General features: G+C 32.5%; 2 protein-coding genes across 2 annotated transcripts; both read right to left on the reverse strand.

Moving 5' to 3' along the window:
* Nucleotides 1-2,012: 2,012 nt before the first annotated feature.
* Nucleotides 2,013-5,763, reverse strand: hoxc10a (homeobox C10a). The gene is made up of 2 exons (XM_039749889.1): nt 4,976-5,763; nt 2,013-2,526 (listed from the first exon to the last, which is right to left on the reverse strand). Exons 1-2 carry the CDS (start codon nt 5,727-5,729, stop codon nt 2,249-2,251), a joined length of 1,032 nt encoding a protein of 343 aa, XP_039605823.1. The 5' UTR covers nt 5,730-5,763; the 3' UTR covers nt 2,013-2,248.
* Nucleotides 5,764-16,160: 10,397 nt separating this feature from the next.
* On the reverse strand, nt 16,161-18,723 carry hoxc11a (homeobox C11a). The gene is made up of 2 exons (XM_039749890.1): nt 18,027-18,723; nt 16,161-16,408 (listed from the first exon to the last, which is right to left on the reverse strand). Exons 1-2 carry the CDS (start codon nt 18,721-18,723, stop codon nt 16,176-16,178), a joined length of 930 nt encoding a protein of 309 aa, XP_039605824.1. The 3' UTR covers nt 16,161-16,175.
* Between the last annotated feature and the right edge of the window lie 2,534 nt (nt 18,724-21,257).

A 21,257-nucleotide genomic window follows, 5' to 3' on the forward strand; every position in this document is an offset into this window, starting at 1 on the left:
CCTGTCAGTAGTCCTGCATCATAAGGGCCTTGCGTTCACGTGCGTACCTGCCAAATTCTCACACAACCATAAAGAGACTTGGTGATGAAAACTATCCACTAATTCTCAAACCCACATATCAAAGCTTGCAGCGAAAGCTCCTGTGAAATATTCTGTCATTGTAGTTATATAAATACAAAAAGACATCTAGCACTCACAAGTTTCGAGCAAACAAAAAACAGCGCCATTTAAAAAAAATTGCAATAACTATACCAATAAGTAAAATAAAGGAAGATTTGCACGCCACAAATGTACAGAAATTAAGACACGGCCCAAACTTTTCCATGCCAATAGAACCTTGACTTTGCAAATGTGTGAACCGATGCCACAACTCCCAAACACTATTAGCATTATTCGCCGTAAATAAAATATGGATTTATTTTTAATATCTCCACCTTACCTTAACACTTCCTAGTTCTCTGCGTTTCCCAAAAATCGTACCGAACCCTTAAATCCAACAGTAAGGCAATACATAGAGTTATCCTAGAAGCAGTGTCGCTCCAGTAAAGCCACCATAGGAATGAGCCGCGAATCCCCACATTGCAGATTCCGCTCTGCGTTCCGACCCTCCTCCAGTCACCTTTAAACGCATCTTTACTGCTGCGGCACATTATATTTGCAGATCATAAAATCCACCTCCAGCGCTTTTCCTGGACTGTCCTGACATTACTATTTTATGACCTTGACTTATTGTGGTCACCTGGATAATATTTAAATCACCGTTATGGTCTCTCACTTATATTAATGCTGCCACTACTCTGTCTTCAGGAAGCCGTAAAAGACGATCCAGACAAAAACACGAGCAGTACCGGTTAGACAAGAGAGACGTGTCTCATGGATATTTGGACATTTTTCTTTTTCTTTTCTTTTTTCTTTTTATTTCCTCCTGGTTTGTGATCATGTCTGGAAAATCTGACATTTTTTTTTTAAATTTGTTTATTTTACTTCATTGAGTTACATGCGAAATGTCAAATACAGAACATTTTATAACACACTTGGAGATAACATGAAAACTACACATTATTATCCACTGAGCTGTATGGTAACGTGAGATCTACTGAAATAATCCTTTCTTTATAAATAATCTGATCATTCCAAAAAATGAGTCGCGCATCTTAAATTTACAAAATCAAAACGGGCATTGATTTAGAGGCAAACAAATTATTTCAAAAGGTTTTAATAAAGATCAGTAAATTATAGATAGATAGATAGATAGATAGATAGATAGATAGATAGATAGATAGATAGATAGATAGATAGATAGATAGAAGGCGTGCATTCATTGTAAGCACGTGAAGCTTTCTTTGAAACTAAATAAAAAAAAAATTAAACAACTTGCAATTACCTGTCAGGTGTTTGGAAAACACACTTCGTTAATTTAATTCACTCGTCTTTTGCAAAGAAATACATGAAGTCCTTATATTATCAAGGAGTCATGTATTACTTTGCTTTATGTGCCATTAAATGCTTTACAATTTTACTTCTTTATTCAAAGACCAAACAGAAATAAAAAAAATTAAACAAAACAAAACAACAAAAAAATGTAAGCGTCACGTGACCTTATTTTGCCGAATAGTGATGCTAAATTCTTCAATCAAATTTACAGATAGATAGATAGATAGATAGATAGATAGATAGATAGATAGATAGATAGATAGATAGATAGATAGATAGATCGATAATTTAAATATGTTAGCATTTTAAACAGCATTTTTACCTGGTAAGTCGAATAAACAAGCATGATTTTTTAAAGGACAAGCAAAATAATGTAGGACAATGAAGAAAGTTTTTCGCTTGTCTTATGCATAAACTTATTCATGAAAGAATTTTCCCTGTGCTAATTTTATGCTTATCTATCTATCTATCTATCTATCTATCTATCTATCTATCTATCTATCTATCTATCTATCTATCTATCTATCTATCGAAACAGACAGACAGACAGACAGACAGACACAGACACATAGAGCTTATGTTTTTTTTACTTTATGTACACTTGTGCATTGGTTTGAACAGAGTAACATCGCAATGTATACCTCACAGTAACACGATAACAATGAAACAAACTGATACATTAGGTGGTTCAATTTGTCTTTGTTCTTATGCTCGTAATAAAGTTTTAATTTATTTAAATCTTTTAGTCTCTGATGTGTGTGCTGCTTCTTCATCGCGAACCTATCTTTTTGTATACTTTTCTCCATTACATGTTTTAGGTAAAGCTGAAATTTGATGTCAGTTCACGAATTCGACTTTCTCTGTTTTGTTTCTTCAGTTTCATTCTTCTGTTTTGAAACCATATTTTGACTTGGCGGTCTGTTAGGTTTATACTTTTGCTTATCTCTAGGCGGCGCTCCCGGGTCAAGTACATATTAAACAAGAATTCTTTCTCCAGTTCAAGAGTCTGGTGTTTAGTATAGGGACATCTTTTCTTTCTTCCAGTTTTTGCTGTCAGCCAATTTCCTGTGGCGTTTTCATTTTTGCCATCCCCTATAAAGAAGATAAACACATGTCCAACATAGAAAAGTCGTTAGACAAACAAAGGAAAAGAGGCAAATAAACTCAGTTCAGCGAAGATATAATTAAATCGCTGAACCACATATAATGCTTGGTAAAGAATTAGAGTTGAGATCGATATTCTTTTAATACTGGTCATACTGATATAGCTGCATCATAAACAATTACCATTTGTACAGGTTCTCTTTAACTAACTATTCTGTAATTGGAACGCACGTTAATCTGGATAAGCACGCGAACGGTTATAATTTACCCGAAATCAAGCATTTATCCTTCTCCCCCTTTTTGTTTTTAAAGATTTAATGTACGTATTGATAAAATAAACAACATGCTTGACATGATGTAAAAAAAAAATCTGAATATGCTTATGCAAGTCTACATATAAAAAACAAAATAACAAATGATTGATTTACGAGTAACAAAGACACTGCCTCGCGTGCTTTACTTGATTTTTAAATATTAGGGATTAGGTTGTATTTGTTTAATATAGTTTTGTTATATATATATATATATATATATATATATATATATATATATATATATATATATATATATATATATATATATATATATATATATATATATATATATATATATGTGTGTGTGTGTGTGTGTGTACGTGTGTGTGGATATGTAAATTATTTCACTTATTTGTTTTAAACCGACGTTAATAATTAGTATTTATTTTCTTTACATTTCCACTGTAAATATGGTCTTTCGTTTCGCCAGTGCAGTGCATGTTTATCAGTAAATTATTTCATGAGATAGATAGATAGATAGATAGATAGATAGATAGATAGATAGATAGATAGATAGATAGACAGATAGATAGATGGGCACAAACGCAAGTGTTTCTTCCCTGATATCATTATTTTTTTTTTCATCCTTTCAAAATAATCTTTTGGTCATTTTTGTGTTCATATATAGTTCGCACAACTCAATATACTGTGACCCTAATAACTGAATCTTTGATAAATAGATAGAAATAAAGTTGATTTGATGAAGTCGGGATTGATTTGTAAGATACATGCTTCTTCTCTATGCAAAAAATGTTCTGATCAATTACTTAAAAGTGTCTGAATGCTTTATGTATGGTGGAGTAACTTTGAAGAGACTATTTTACATTTTTAGATAAAGAAAATAAAAACAATATTTTTTTTTTGTATTGGTTGATCTGATTTTTGTTAATCTCTGAGAATGTTTTTTTTTTCTTTATTCAGTACTGGTAATAAATAAATAAATAAATAAGCACTGTTTCAAAGACTGTTTTATGCAAAAATGCGGCTCACTTGAGGCAGGTGGTTAACGTATATGCAGATGGCTTGCCATTATGTAGAATATTTTTATTTGTTTATTTTAATGGGCTTATACTCATTCACAGTGTGCATTAAGAAATCTAAACGCCTGTGTGAAGTTAATTGTCCTATTTAGCTCACTAACACCTTCCGGAGGTCCGAAAAGAGGAAGGGAGAGCGAGAGAGGGAGAGAGAGAGAGGGAGAGCGAAAGAGAGAGAGAGAGAGAACCGCAATGATAGCCCCGCTGTTTAAATGACTCAACCACAATATAACTATTTTATTATGTTTGGCGCGTTGTTCTTTCCTAAGAACTTCCGCTAACGAAAAGAAATCGAAACCCTGTTGTGCGTAAAGTGAAAATCGCCGCATGTGGAATTTTCGTATGAAGCTGAGGAAATATTTATTTCTTCGGGTAACTTACTCCTGCCGTATCTGGAATTGTCGAGACTTCACAGAAATTAACAAATATTTCTCTCTCTGTCTCTCTTTTTTTTCGGGTTTAGATTAACATTTTCTCACTATAATGAAATCGACATTATTGTGTCCTCCGCGGCACTGGACTGGAAACTAAGCAGGTTCAAAAATGGATAAATGGATGTAATTTTTTTTTTCTGACTTGCTTAGAGCAACTAGTTAATAATAATTAATATTCGTATTGTTGTTGCTGTTCATGTTAGTATGAATAGAGATAACTGTAATAATACTTTTTATTTTTTATACAATAATAGTGCTTTCAACGATTGTGTTTGCTTTGTTCATATGCAGCGCATTCGTCTTTTTAAGGGATATGTTTTTACTTTAAGGTAATCCTTGCAGTTTTATGGACTGATCACTGTTGTCTTAATTAGTGAGAACTGAAAAATAAACTTGTTTTTCCATGCACATTTTTTGAAGAAAAAAAAAAAAGAAACAAACAAACCTAAATGATGACAGAAAGCGTTAATAACAATTCTGACGTTCTATTTTCTTTCCGTTGGACATTTTTCCATTCAAAAAGAAACACCTATGTCTGCTAAGTGTCCAAGTATTTTTTATTTTTTTTTTGCTTGCGACTCCCAGAAACTCTCATTTGTAAAATTTGTCATGAACTGGTCATTTGTGCACAGAATACTCCTCTAATACTTGCCTTTTGCTTCATTGTCGGTATTATCCGAGCTACTTTCAGATTTTCCGCCTTGGTCATCCTTACTAGCAATGGACAACTTTTTCGTCGGCGTTATGCCTTCCCTTTTGATTTGCCTTGAAATTGTATCTTTGCCATGTTTCGAATTTTCGGTTTGTCCTTCTGGAATGTGCGTTGTGGACAAGAAAATCACATTACTGCTTTGAGGCAAGCTTGGCCCCACTTCAAAGGATGAGGGAAAGTCGCTGCGACTGAACCCATCTCGGGTCTTTCCCTGTGTGTAACCTTGACTGACTCGGAAGTATCCTGGCACAGGCACCTCGTGATCAACTGGGGAGCTCTCCTGCCCAAGTCTGGTGTACGTGGGCTCTTCACTCTCTTTGTCATTCCTCTTGTCGGATCTGTACAAGCAACTAACATTTTCCTCCTTCACATTTGAGGTAAATGAACAAGAAGACTCAACTCTGCCAACAGGTTGCTCAATTGCACATGAAGTTTTGGGGTCTCCCCAAGGGTCTAATTGCGAAAGATAGGAAGTGTGAAATGTACTGAGAGCCACGTCCCCGGTGGTGACATCGTTCCTTTTGGAAAGGGTGGACGGAATAATACCACAGTTCCTCATCGCGCCACAGCTGTAGTCTGCTCCTTGCTGCATATACATCCCGGAATTAGAAGTATAGCTTTCGCTTCGAAATGACGAGCCTACAATGGGATCCATCAGAAAAGCGCTTGCAGTCACACTGCCGGGGCATGACATTTTTCAAGAGACTGGATTCCAAGGAAGAAGGCTACACTTGGAAGCTGACATTTTTTTTGGGGTGTGTATTAGGGGAGGGCGTGGGGGGTTAGTTGATGGTAGTGTATCAGTGACATACTTGTGGGCGCATTGCAATCGTCACGTGACTTTCAGACCAATGAAATTTGAAGGTGGCCTTGATGTGAAACACTTGAGTGACGTCACGAGGTCAAGTTGGAAAAATTCAGGAGCGTAACGTGGAGCAACACTGCCATCTCCTGTTAAACTGTTGTACTATTCTGCATTTTAAATAACAAAAGACAAGTTGGAGAGTTTGTTTACCAGTGCGGGATTGTGCAGTGTACGAAGAGGACGGTCCACAATGGACAAAGTCAAATTCAACACTACAAGAAAAGTTAACATTAAAAGGAAAAATGTATACTTTCCTAAATGTACATTATTTCTAAAGTAAGTTTACTTTAACAAGATGTAACGGACCATAATGGGTAATTTATTTCTTATTTAGATGCATATATATATATATATATATATATATATATATATATATATATATATATATATATATATATATATATATGTCAAGAAGTTAAGTCTGACTTTACTGGCTTTATAATTTTTTTTTAATTTGTTGGGTTCTGCTGTTAAAAAAAAAACAGCCAATCAAAGGATTACTTTGATTTTTTTCTCAAAAATTGGTTTGTTATTAAAATAACCACTACTCTAGAAGAAAGACATGGTCTATTTTGTGAATAAAATAATAATTTTACTTAAAAACAAGCCGATTTCCAATTAATATTTATCAAAATTACTGATCATAAAAGTGAATTTATTTTTTTTTTCTTTAAGTCTAATTATTAATGCTTTGAGGGCAGTCTCCGAAAACATAGAAAACAGCCATTTATTTAGTCTTTAAAACAAGGTAAGTATGAAGCAGTTGCATTTATTTATGAATGAAGGAATATGCTGTTTATTTCAGAATGTTTCCAGTGATATGCCGTATGTTCTTTCACTTTTTTCATTTTTCTAAGCAGTTGTAGCCATAAGACACTAAAAGGACGAAATCAGATTCAGAGATGAATGAATAAGCCGACAGTTTGTAAGCCTATAGAGGGCCACGTGCTTTTTTCCCTTTACTTAATGAAACCAGCGGCTACAACAGAGCGAACGGGCCGAACACAAACTAAACCTGTTTATTGATGTACATCAAGGTTTTAAATTGTAATGTTTACTAGAAAACAATAAAAATGTATATATCACAGTAATTTCAAACTTTGTTCACTATTATTATTATTATTATTATTATTATTATTATTATTATTATTATTTAGTAGTAGTAGTAGTAGTAGTAGTAGTCACCATGCAGTTATTTTGTGTTTACAGAATATTTCATAAAGATTATTTAATTTATTATAAAACAGTATTAACAATTACATTTAAATATTTTTTCAAAATAACTCTTTAACTCTTTACAAAAACATGAACAATACTGCCATAAAGTAAAAAAAAAACAATATTTATATTAACATAATGTTAATTAAAATTATGAAAAGTTCCAAAATCTCGCCATATCATGGATATCAGAATATCCAGGTAATGTTAACTACTTACTGTTGTTTCATTTGATAAAGTTCTTAATCTGTAAAACATTTTCGGTCACTTATATACAGTATTTGCTCTGTAATTTGGGAATAAGAAATAAAAAAAAAACATACATACACAAATAAGCATATGAGTGAATAATAATAATGATAATAGTAAACAGAATTTTTGAAGTAACATAAAAACAAATTATTCCTGCCTTTCTTCTTTTCAAAATGCAATACATTCAGCTTGCTTTCCTTTCTTTCTTTTTCTTTCTTTCTTTCTTTCTTTCACATATATAATTAATTTTTATGCTTAGTCTGCTTACTGCATATCCACGTACAAAAGACACAGTCTTTATCAAGCTCTTACACGTGACCACTGTTTAAATATAAATGAACAGAGAATCTTAAAATGTTGTTGTTTTTGATAAAAATGACTTGCAGCACTGTTTCGTTTCTTTCTTAAAGAAACAATAGTTAACAGCTATACATATACACCATGAAACGCAAGAAAAAGGCAACGTGATTCCTGTGTTAGTACGAAAGCCTTTTATATTACATTTTTTTTACATTTACAAGTCAATCGACGAATCTGTAAACATTCGAGAAAATACATTTTTTAAATACATTTTCTTTTGAATTCTGGTAGAATGGTAAAACGGAAATGAACAGTAATTAAGTAAGTAAATAAGTATATGTGTGTGTGTGTTTGTTCTTAGAGATCTTAAGGGCTGCAGGAAACCATTTGATACACTAACGTAAAAAATAAATTTAAAAATGCACTACTCACCGAGTCAATATGTTATACTTTATATTTAGCATTTCTTCATATTTCTCTTTTGGCTAATAAAGCTTAAAGGAGCGTTTTTCACACAGGTTATCAAAAGTAATAATAATAATAATAATAATAATAATAATAATAATAATAATAATAATAATGAGTACTGATGTCGGTAAAAAATGTGAGCGTGATAACATTTTATGCATTCAAATGCAATTTAATAAAAAATCTGAATTTGCTAGAAACAAATAAATAAATTGTAAGAAATTTCTTATATTTTTAAACTAGTATAAACAGCATTTACTTATGCATATGACAAAATAACAAATGGTAATACTTATATCATAACTTTATCTGGATGTTAAATGAAGAAATAACATTTTAATTATTCTGCATGGTTTAATTACATTATTTTTATCATGTTTATTGTTATTGTTTTCATTTTCTCAGGTGTATACGTTACTAGTATATGTTTTATATATACGTTTTGATTTTCATTTTTGTAAAGCCTGAAGTGTATAAATTGTACAATTGCTTCCCTTATTATTATTATTATTATTATTATTATTATTATTATTATTGTTGTTGTTGTTGTTGCATTATACTTTTGGGCTTTTTTTAAAAAAATGCCACATTAAAAGGCCCCAATAAACTTTCGTCTGTTATTATCTTCGTTACATCCTACAGTGCAGCTGGTGTTGTTGTCATTTAGTCAGATTTTCTTTGTCTACAAACAAATAAATACATAAATAAATATCATGCCATGTGAAATTCAGAACACTGGAGCTGTATTTCCGAGACCCTTAAATGGATGTGGTGGTCTTGATAATGGACGGACATATCCATTTTCTTTGTCATCCTTTACTTTTCCATTCTTTCTCTGTTATGTGTTTTCTGACCAACGTTAACATGGCCTGCCTTTTACACCCAGGACAGTACAATTATTTTGAGCTTTACTTTTGTGACAAAGTTTAAAACGGCACATGCGCACATTGCAAAATTACAGCATACATTTAAGTTACTGCAACACTGTGCGGCTAACCACTTGGCAGAGTAATTTATCTTTGATCACGAATGTGGACATTTAGTAGATCCGCAAAGTAAAAAATAAATAAGCAAATAAATAAATAAATGTAAGTCTGAAATTAGGCAACACTAGGTATAACTTAAATAATCTCGGCTGTTTAATTTATCTTTAAGCAAGCTTATGTGAAAAAAATGCAGAATCCCTTTTGTAGTTTAAAATCGCCATATTCTTCATGCAATTGTAATTAATTACGGCACACTTTGATGACAGTAAATGCTAAAAATAATACGTTTCAAAATAAATTATCACATTATTCCATGATGGAAAAATTTTAAAGAAATGGCTTTACTTTTCTTTCTGAAAATGAAAGACAATTTAATATGTGCTGCCAATATCTAAATTTATACTGTAGGTGATATTTTCTTCTTCTTCTTCTTCTTATTATTATTATTATTGAAACTACTATGGAGTTCACACGACCTTACCCTAAGTTTCGATGATGCCTATTAGATGGACGTAAGGCATAGAGATGGATTATTAAAGAGATCTGATTGGCTTATCCAAGTGATTGTTCTGTATATGTTCCGGTTAAGTTGTTACTGTTTCACACACACACACACATAAATATATATATATATATATATATATATATATATATATATATATATATATATATATATATATATATATATATATATGTAAACACACACATACAGAGATGGAGAAACTGCAAGCTCTAAAATGATTTTTCGTTCATTAATTTACATAACGTTTTGCAGACAGTAATAAACAGACATATCGTCCGATTCAGAGTACAAATCCTTACGTTGCTTATATAATAACAAGACCGCCGCGCATTTACGGACTTTGCTTGGTCTGTTCATAAACACGCCATCTCGACTTAATCCACTTTCAGAAAATGAACGAAGAGAGCAGCGACTTAATAAGAACCGATTTTTTACGCATTAAACCTGCTTTGTGTTCTTCCCGAAAAAAAAAAAAAGTTCTGTACTCTTGTATGACTAAAAACATAGGTGAATAGTAAATACATTAAGGATAAAATGATTTTAGTAATGAAACAATTTTTGATAGCGTTAATTTAATATGGATCAGGAACTTGAAGGTATGGTGTAGGCCTACATTTTGTAAAACGGTTAAAATCGCACAGATAGATAGGTATGTACTTTTTACAGCCTCTCGTCTACTTAAAAAATGTGATTTCAATTTGGTATAATAACTTTCAGCTTTCGGTGTTTCGGAGTTTAAAAGCCTGGCGTCCATTTTGGCATGTATGAATCGAAGATTTATGAATGCGGCATGTTTTGTTCTAAATACAATTGTAAATCATGCAACTTCAATACAAGTCAATATTGCATTAACCTTAAATATAGTCATGGGTAGACAAATTAGCCGAAACAAAAATCAAAAAACGACTATTCATTATATTTTCAACAGTTTTTCTTCGCATGATGTGGGCGTGGATGTGGAAGTGTGTGTAGACGGAGAGATCTATAGGTCAAATATGACGGATGACATATTAATATTACCTGTATTCTAGACCATGGGATATTTATACCCGCAGTGTTTTAATAATACTAATAACATTACATGTTAATTATTATTATTATTATTATTATTATTATTATTATTATTATTATTATTATTATTAGTAGTAGTAGTAGTAGTAGTAGTAGTAGTAGTATAGTAATGGTGGTAGTAGTCGTTGGAGCAATATATTTAATATTTAATAATATATTTCGTAGAAATGTGAGTATCATTATAGTAAGCGGTACTGGTGTATAATGAAGTCTTGTTAAGGCAAATATGCACGTCCTTGTTTACCGCCTCACACCCATGTCGGAAGATGGGCTTCGGGAAACTATACATTTATAACAAGGAAGAGAGAGAGAGAGAGAGAGAGAGAGAGAGAGAGAGAGATTCCCATATTCATGGAAGTTTGTGCCTAAGGATAATAGTGTGTATATATAAATGTGTGCGTGTGTGTTAATATATGTGTAACATACTCCTAGTTACTCGTAAATTACTGTAAGCTTTACAACTAGTGCTACCTTGATTGAATTCTATGAATATATCACAAGAACATTTCAGAATATTTTCCCACTGCTTTGACAGGTTTGTGGCACAATAATTCTATTTTCAATGAATATTAAAAAGACATATAAGTAACATAAATAAATAAATAAATAAATAAATAAATAAATAAATAAATAAATAAATAAATAGAACATATCGTTACGTGCATGCTTCTCTGTAACACAAGTCATGGAAAGTCAACACTGGACGAGAAGCAAAGAAATAAATGAAACCCACTCATAAATAAACAGTGCTGAAATTCAGTTTAGCAGAATCCCCCTTATTACTGTGCCATTGGTTTGAAGGCACCGTTATCTTACCTTTCCTTTTCACCAAGAAACAAACAGAACAGTGGTCGTTGTCTTAGCAACAATCTGAAGGATTTCTCTTGATCATTTGCATCACGAATACACGCCTCAAATGTATTTATTTATTTATTTATTTATTTCAACGGCTTATCTCGGATTGCGTATTAATAGCTTATGTCAGCAATATGTTAAGTGGAGTATATTTGGACAGAGACAAAAAATTATTTCTGCAATGTAATTTAGACATAATACCCGCAATAACAACATCATCAAAGAAAACCTCCAAAAGTCGAATCGCCTAAACACTGCCTCTGCACCTAACACACACACACACACACGCAAACACACACACACACACACACACACACACACACACACATAAGTTTCTTTTCTCTTCCAATACACTTGTCCACATGCGGCTTATTTTTCGATTTCTCCCTCTTTCACTTCCAGCTGAATGCTTTCCCGTGGTATACATCACCAGACGAGGTCCCTGTTCAGCAGGTTATATGCCGACTGCGCTTGCTGTGCACTGCTTTTTAAAGCCACTCATGTGAAAACGGCCTGTTGTGTGTAAACACGCGGAATATGCCATTAGTACATCATGCATCCGAAAGATTAAATCACACATATTAAACAACAAAGCCACAAGTTACCAGACATTTCAAAATGATATTCTCGTGAGTAATAAAATTTTGTACGAAAATCCGACTTTTAGTATAGTTTACCAGCTGCAAACTGAATAAAACTTCAAAATGACTTACTGAGAGGTGAAAGGAGACTTTTGGTTTCTCGCAGATGCCGCTTCCGTTGGGTTTGTTTTCGATGAGGTGGGTGGATGACCTGATGGAAAGAACAGCCGCTCCAACACTCTTTACTACAAAGGGGTTAAAGGTGACGGCCTTGACTTTATTGAAGTTCAAAGACAGCTTATAGTAACACATTCTATAAGAAGTTAAAAAAAAGTATTCGGATATGCATAATTTCCGACCAAGAAATGAAACCTAGAGAGCGATTGATAAAACTGATAAAATTTCATAACTTAAAAGAAAGAGGGAAAAATAACGGAAGGGATGAAATCGCAGGCTTAACTCACGATGAAAACCACCCAGAACGCAAATCAATCCGTCAACCGGTAATATTTCGCTCTCTCCTTTTCTCTCTCTTCCATCTCGTTTCTTTCGCCCCTCCTCTTACTGTATAACTTTTCAAGTGCCCTGTAAATTTCCACGTGGTCAAGCTTCAAGTTTTATTACCTTTCTGTACCACGCAGTGCAAGCTTACAGAAAGTATTTCTGTTACTGTGCCTTCATGTGTTGAAATTTGACAGCCACTGCGACATGAAGGCACACAGATCCTTAGGACAGTCACTGTTGTTTACTTACTGTTTACTGCGGAAGCCACCCTCTGAACAGACGGTGCAATTAAGGGGGAAAAATCGGCTATTTAGCGTGCAAGTCTTTATGGCGGTGTCTAGACTAGACGAATTTCCCAGTTAGCCATTGCTGCTTTACTTTATTGCAACTAGGGAAAAAAAACTCTTATGTGCATATATTTTTGTTTTAAAATAATATTGACACAATAAATTTGCACATCCCTACTACCTTAGACTGCTATTAAGTAAATCTCTTAAAGAATTATGAAGTCACTATTTTGTTTATGCGATAGATAGATAGATAGATAGATAGATAGATAGATAGATAGATAGATAGATAGATAGATAGATATGAAAGGCACTATATAATAGATAGATAGATAGATAGATAGATAGATAGATAGATAGATAGATAGATAGATAGATAGATAGATAGATAGATAGATAGATATTGAAAGACGCTACAAAAGACGTTATTTTTACTAATTGTTTCTAAACTGTGAATTTTAATTCTTTTTGAACATTGATACGTGTCTTTGCTTTTAAATAATAATGAAATTGCATTTGAACATTCCAACTAAAAGTATTAATAAATTTAAACTATTGTTAAATAAATTCAGTAATTATGAAGTCAATGTTTTGTTTATGCGATAGATAGATAGATAGATAGATAGATAGATAGATAGATAGATAGATAGATAGATAGATAGATAGATAGATAGATGGATATTGACTTTTAACTTTTATTCACATTTATACATGTCTTTGTTTTTAAATAATAGTGAAACTGTATATTTGTATATTCGTAGTAATATTATTAATAAATTTAAACTATTGTCAAATAATTCAGTAATTATGAAGTCAATAGATAGATAGATAGATAGATAGATAGATAGATAGATAGATAGATAGATAGATAGATAGATAGATAATGTAAGGCACTATATTACACACTTACTATTTTAACTATTTCTAAGCTACATTTTACTGTTAATACATTTATGTTTAACCTTATAAATAATAATCAAGCTACACTGATTTTTCCTACTGATGTTTTAATACATTTTGACTCTTGTTATCTTCTAAACCTCTTAAATAATTATGAAGTGAAATTTTGCTTATGTAATGGATAGATAGATAGATAGATAGATAGATAGATAGATAGATAGATAGATAGATAGATAGATAGATAGATAGATAGAAAGCACTATATTGGAAATATGTTATTTAATAACTGCTTCTAAACTGTGCAGTTTTACTCTGAATTGTATTTAGGATACTCCCTTTTCTCTTTCTCTCTTGTTGCCTTAAAATGTAATTTAAAATCCATAAAAGTGTACAAATCACGTTGATGTTTGTGTATTTGGGGAGAAAGGCGACAGGTACTACAACATTTATATTTAGTAATGTTCACTATGACAAATAGAACGGTCAGTGGTTTTATCTTCATTAATAACAATTCAAAAAATTATTTTGAAGTTGGCTACTTCACGTGGCTTCTTTTAAATAACAAATGCTCATATGAAAGAAGTATGACATATAAGAAAAAATATTAATCAATATTAATAAATCTCTCTTTGCACACACACACACACACACACACACACACATATATATATATATATATATATATATATATATATATATATATATATATATATATATACACACACACACATACTCAGTTTTATCCTTCATGTGGTATTAGCAGGCCTCCTTTTATTTAATATTCAAGATTTCTCTTTACAGGAAATTCATTATCTGGATAGCAACAAATAAGATCGTAACTAGTAATCAATATACATGAAAATTCAAATTTATGCAGTGACCAATTTAAAAATGATATGTAAATTTTGCACCATAAAGAGTGAATACACTCTTAGATGCGCACTGGGGTAGGAGCGCTTTTATGGATTGTAAAAAACAATCGCGTGCAGCTGCCATACTTTCTGCTGTTGACCTAATGACACGTGTGGAGGTATTGACTGCAACAACGGATGTTTATATTCCATCAGATTCATCAGTTTATATATATACACCTATATGGAAAATAATAGGTTCAGTGTCAAACAGTCAGATATTTTCGTACATAGATAGATAGATAGATAGATAGATAGATAGATAGATAGATAGATAGATAGATAGATATTCATATGCGGGATTTTTTAAAATATGAAAATCTGCATTATAAAAATAGACAGCTTGAATTTTATTAACACAGAATATTAAAATCTTAGAGTTTTGTAAACACGCAGTCTGTCTTGAAAACCCCATGCACGTTTTTACAATTTTCCTTCAAAGAAAAATCTCTTTTAAAAGTATGAATTATTAACTAAGCTATTAAGATAAAACTACGCAAATTGAGTTACTTTCAAGCATTTTATTATTAATTGTGTCTTTTTTTTTTTTTTGTTCATTTCCGAAAATGCAAGACGAGTAAAGAAGGTCAAGTCGAGACAATTACAATATAAACTTGAACTTATAAACACATATAATTTAAAACTTCATGCTGCAGATTTGTTAAACTGTGGCCGGAAAGGGAAACAATCACAAAATATGCAGCGATAACAATGAGAAAATTGCAGTTAAGTATATGATACATTTACATAGCACCAATACATTCAGGAAAGTATAATTTTCTGTACAAATAAAAAAGTTTACTTTTTCTCTTTAACTGAACAACTTCATACAAATTGTGATTTGCGTGTTCCTTTTTATTTTAGAGAGCACGTGTGCATCCCTCATTTTTGTGCATATTTATTTTAGTACTTATGGAAGTGTGTTAAATTATCTTTACACCATTTTTTTGCATTTGCTTATTACTTTAATAATAATTTGTTTAATTTTACACGGATTAAAAACAGGACACATTCAATAATACTTGTCAATGGCAAAAATAGTAATAATGACAATAACTGTAATAATTGGCAAGACATGAACTCGCATATAGCTTTCTGAATTGCTGAAAATGCCCCCATTGCATTGCCAAAACAGTATTTCACAGAATCACAATAACACGTCTATAGTCTGATTCTTGTTTCTCCTCCATTGAAAGAAAGGAAGTGATGCAGCTTGCCCGTATGTCATACTGCTTGAGATCGCAGAATAAGGAAAGTCGAGGACTTCGATCATCCAATCATATACGTTTTTTTTTTTTTCTTTTTTAAGTTCCATAATTTTAATGTTCCCTTCCTGGCTGGATGAATCTCACCTTCTTCCTTTTTAAGTTGTCACTTTTGTTGTTATTTATTGTCTGCCCTGGAGAACGAATATATAGTTCACAACAAAGGATTTCCGGAAAAATATTGCAGGCGGTCTCTGCTTAATTTCTTTTCTTTCATTCTCCGGTTTTGAAACCAAATCTTGACCTGTCGATCGGTAAGATTTAACATTCTTGACAGCTGCAGCCTTTTCTCCTTGTTTATGTAAACGTTAAAGAAAAATTCTCTTTCCAATTCTCGAATTTGGAATTTCGAGTACGGACACCTCTTCTTTCTTGTTCGTGGCGCACCTTGAAATATAAGGAAATTACAGAATGACAACAAGGCTAAGAAAATAAATGAAAATGAGAACAAACAGAAAAACTACAACAAACACAACGTTGAGCACCCACTCGTGGAAATTCAAATGCAGTGGTAAATTCTGTTAACTTATTTAAGATGACTGTATACCTATTTATTGTACAGACGCTTTTTATTTTAATATGAAATTAAATACAGCATGTGAGGGCACGTCTTTGCGATGCCTAGCCCTTTTTCTGGCACGTGCTTTCTCTTGAACTATTCATGAAACATTCAGTTGAAATTGTGTAGCCAAGGACAGCCTGAAAATAAAGAGAAAAAAATGACGAAATAATATCAGGCGTTTAACGATCTGGCAATTATAATTGAAATTCAGAAAATTCTCCAATTGGCAAGAAATACAATGAAAAACATCAAGCCTGTTGCTTGTTAATACAGAAAACATGACGACTTACAGTAATGATTATATTATTATACATGTCTGTGAACGTTATTACGAAAATGTATAAACTTCTAGTACTACTACTTGTAGTAATAATAGTAATAATAATAATACCATCGAACTTTAATAAAGTCAATGAAAAAATTAAAGACTGCCGAAATACATCTTTGCGTACCGAACGATTTTTTTTTTTCTCATTATTACGACATATTTGTTACGCATTTGCTTCTGTTTCATCGGCTGCTGGTGTTTTCTTTAAATGAATTTAATACGAAAACGGAATATAGAATGCCGATAATATTTTTAACTATTTAAGTAAAATAATCTACTTGTAGAGTTGTGAGGTGTGTCAAAATACAACATCAATTTCATTCAAATACAAATTTTCGACAGACAAGGAAACATTTACACAATAGCATAGCTCAACATCCACTCCTAACGATGAATAACATCAGTCTTCTCTGTTGCAATTTGTAATAGATGTATAAAGCGAGAGTTATTTGACACATGCGATACAGTAAGGTTTTAGAGCAAAAAAGAACTGGCAGCATAGTTTAGCTCTTGGGAATGTATCTAACCACTCCAGTTTGGCAACACTGTAAAACATTTTTCTTCGGCTACATTCAAAGTATCTGTTGATGCACGTACCAAGGAAAGTGAGTGTCCTATACAGAAAATTGACTTTACAAAATAACAACACATCGTTATTTTCTTGCATCGGCGAGACGATCATTTGTAAATTGTTATCAGAGGCACAATAAAACTATTCCGAACACATGCATTCTGTTATTAGCGGTGTAAGATGATAAAAAGAAGAAAAAAAAAAAAAAACAGGAAGCCAAAAGCAGTGTTCTGCCCAATTGATTTTTACTTTCAACAGCCCAACAAGAAAATCCCTTAAAATGCCTAATGCAAGTTCATGATCAAAGTTAGTATTTCTCACAATACTGTGCTCTTAAAATTTCACAGACTCTGAGATAGTGGTGGCGGAGTATAACATCCGATTTTTTCAAAGCGCTTTCCCATCGTAAAAATTCTTCTCGTTGGAAGAAAGAGCTTTGTAGGTTATAATAAAATCCTTTGAATGCTTATAAAACTCCACATAAAATCTGACCGACAAAACATGGGGCTAGTCCCTTCACCTCTCCATTTCCAGTTGTACCTACTTGCGCTATTGTTGTTTTTTCCTGAACCGGCCTCCTTGTTGGCGGAGGAGGACCCCGAGTTGGTGCTCCCCTCGTCGTCCTCCGGGTGTGAGTGCGGGTGCGGGGGTTTGCTGGGGTCGCCCCCGTCAGTCAGAGCGCTTGTCTGGTTCTCCGGCTCTAACTTGCCGGCCTCACTCTTTTGTAAACAGTTCTCCGGCTGGCTTTCGGCTCCGCAGTAGGCGTTTTCAAAAAAGCGGTCAAAGCCTTGAGGGAGGACATTGTTTTTGCCCATCCCGGAGTAGAGACCCGTGGACGGATGGCTGGAAGCGGGATGATGATGGTGGTGGCTGTACACGGTCTCGTTTTTCATTAGCATTTCCGTCATGGTGGACGGCGGAATGCATTCTCTATGCACCAAGTCTTCTGCGGAATAGCAGGATGCGTAATTGTTCCTGTGGTGCCATTTACTAGAGGGGTCCAAGCCGTACGAGACCTCTCGCACCGGCTGTACTTGAGATAAATTTGTGGAATACGGGTAGGTGATTTGACGAGATGGGGCCTGTGGCAAAAACGATGACACCGCGGAAAATTCCGGGACGTAATAGGTGCAGCTCGGAAGGTACAGATTGGAGGTACACCCGCCTCTGTCCCCAAACTCAGCAGTCCGTTCTTTACGCGTTTGTGAGCAGAAGTTGCTCAGATTCACCGAGTTAAACATCTTTCTTCCTTTCTCGCCGTATAGATAGATGTTTTGGATCCAAACTGCAGAGGGGGAAAATTTGGGAAGGCGAGATGACGCGCTATCCGTCTAAGTCGCTCTGAAACACGTGATCGAAAGTAGATATTGTCATATATCAATTTGGAGCACTTAGATGCGTAGGAGTGGTTCACTTAGGTAAGATCTCAAAGGTTCAAACGATTGGTTTCAAAACACCGCAGGAACATTATGAAAATCAATAGCAGATTTCTCTTCATTTTCTTAGGCACTCCCCTTGCGAGCGCAAAGAGCGATGTTAAAAAAAGCAGAAAAAAGCATAACTCTGAAAACCCCCCTTTGGAGAAGCAGTCGCCAATGGCCTGTGGATCAAGAACTTGACTTTAAATACTTACTTTTTATTAGCGTATTGCATACATTGATGAAGTCATATTTTGTGAATAATGTTGGCTTAATCAAAACTTGCATATTGCTTAAGTATAGTAACAACAGGAAGAATAGCCAAAATGAAAATATATAGTCTGAAAGACAGAACAACCGACAGACAGACAGACAGACAGATAGATAGATAGATAGATAGATAGATAGATAGATAGATAGATAGATAGATAGATAGATAGATAGATAGATAGATATGAAAGGCACTATATGATAGATAGATAGATAGATAGATAGATAGATAGATAGATAGATAGATAGATAGATAGATAGGCACTATATAATACAAACCTATGGAATATGCCATACAATAGATAGATAGATAGATAGATAGATAGATAGATAGATAGATAGATAGATAGATAGATAGATAGATAGATAGATTTCAAAAACAGTTTTGTAGCTGGTATTTTTAACTTCTTCCGCTAAATAAAACACGACTTTGTGTTCATCGTCTTAATACAGAATTAAGGAGGCAAAGGAAAAAAGAGAAAAAAACAGTACTATTAAGAAGAAGAATTTCAATGCCGGAAGCATAACAGAGAACCAAAATACTAAATTTCAAACAATAAATAAATGGTGAATATTAATATTTCTTACAGTAATTCTAATTATGTAACCCTGAAAAAACATTGACTGAATAATACATGTCTATATGTATATTTTCTTATTCATTGGTAAATATTTGCAATGAACAGAACATATGTTATTTAGTTGAAAAATATTGAACAGATTAAAAAAAAATTAAATAAATAAAGTAGATTGTCCTCGTTAAGCTTTTAAACGATACCTTGTTTTAAATCATTCTTGCACACACACACATATGTGTGTGTATATATATATATATATATATATATATATGTAAATATATGTGATATATGTGTGTGTGTTGTAAATATATATATATATATATATATATATATATATATATATATATATATATATATATATATGTGTGTGTGTGTGTGTGTGTTTCCAATCTGTTTTTAAATATACTATTAGGTCGATATTAAAAAATTCAGATATTTAGATTAATACAGATATCATACAGATACAGTGATCAATCGGAGTTTATATATATATATATATATATATATATATATATATATATATATATATATATATATATATATATATATATATATATATAAACAGATTGAAGTAACTGTGTGAAGAAAATAATATATAATTAAACACTGAATCTGTCATGCAAATAAAAATCGCATAAACATATGCGTGTATAAATATTTACTTACAGAGAAAATAAATTATGTTTAAAAATGTGTGTATGATAAATTAATTCACTTATGTAGTCTCTTACGGAAATGTTTTGTTTTGAATGCTTTCAACGTAAATGAATACAGATAGATAGATAGATAGATAGATAGATAGATAGATAGATAGATAGATAGATAGATAGATAGATAGATAGATAGATCGGTTTCTAAACGTACTGACGTATTCAAATATTGTCAATTGGGTTTCTATACTTCATTCATTTGCATATTTTTCTTGGGTTTTAAACGTGAAATCTTGATTAAGTGCAAAACACCTATCCTATAACTTTGAATACCTAACTCATTGTCCGTCAATTAGCACTAAAGTTATTGATTACAGAGTTCAGTATAAATGAGTTTACAGCGTAAATTAAAAAAAAATAAAAAAGAAAGAAAAAATGTAGTCGTTAATAGGTTGCATACATCATCTTTATTCAACATAATACACAATGTAACTAGAAAGTGTTCATTTGTCATTTTTGTGTTATTTTTCTATGTATTTCTTCATATTTTCTCCACAAATTAATCAATTCTAAAGATAAAGATGATAACATTTGGTGAATGGCTCTGGGAAAGCACATAATTGTTTTACACTTCAAGTTAAAATTTCGAATTTGTTAAAGAAAAAAACAAACTTTCGTGCACTTAAAAGGGAGAAGTGCACTCATAGAAACTGAAAGATGAAAGAACAAATGAATTATGATTTTAGACACAGATGGTATAATTTCTTTAGAGCGTTTGAAATTTGTTTAATCTGACATAGTGAAATATTAAATACTAAAATATATCATGAGACGCTTTTAAAAATACACTTGCAGCTTC

The sequence above is a fragment of the Polypterus senegalus genome, chromosome 3 (assembly GCF_016835505.1).
Source record: "Polypterus senegalus isolate Bchr_013 chromosome 3, ASM1683550v1, whole genome shotgun sequence".
Classification (NCBI taxonomy): Eukaryota; Metazoa; Chordata; class Cladistia; order Polypteriformes; family Polypteridae; genus Polypterus; species Polypterus senegalus.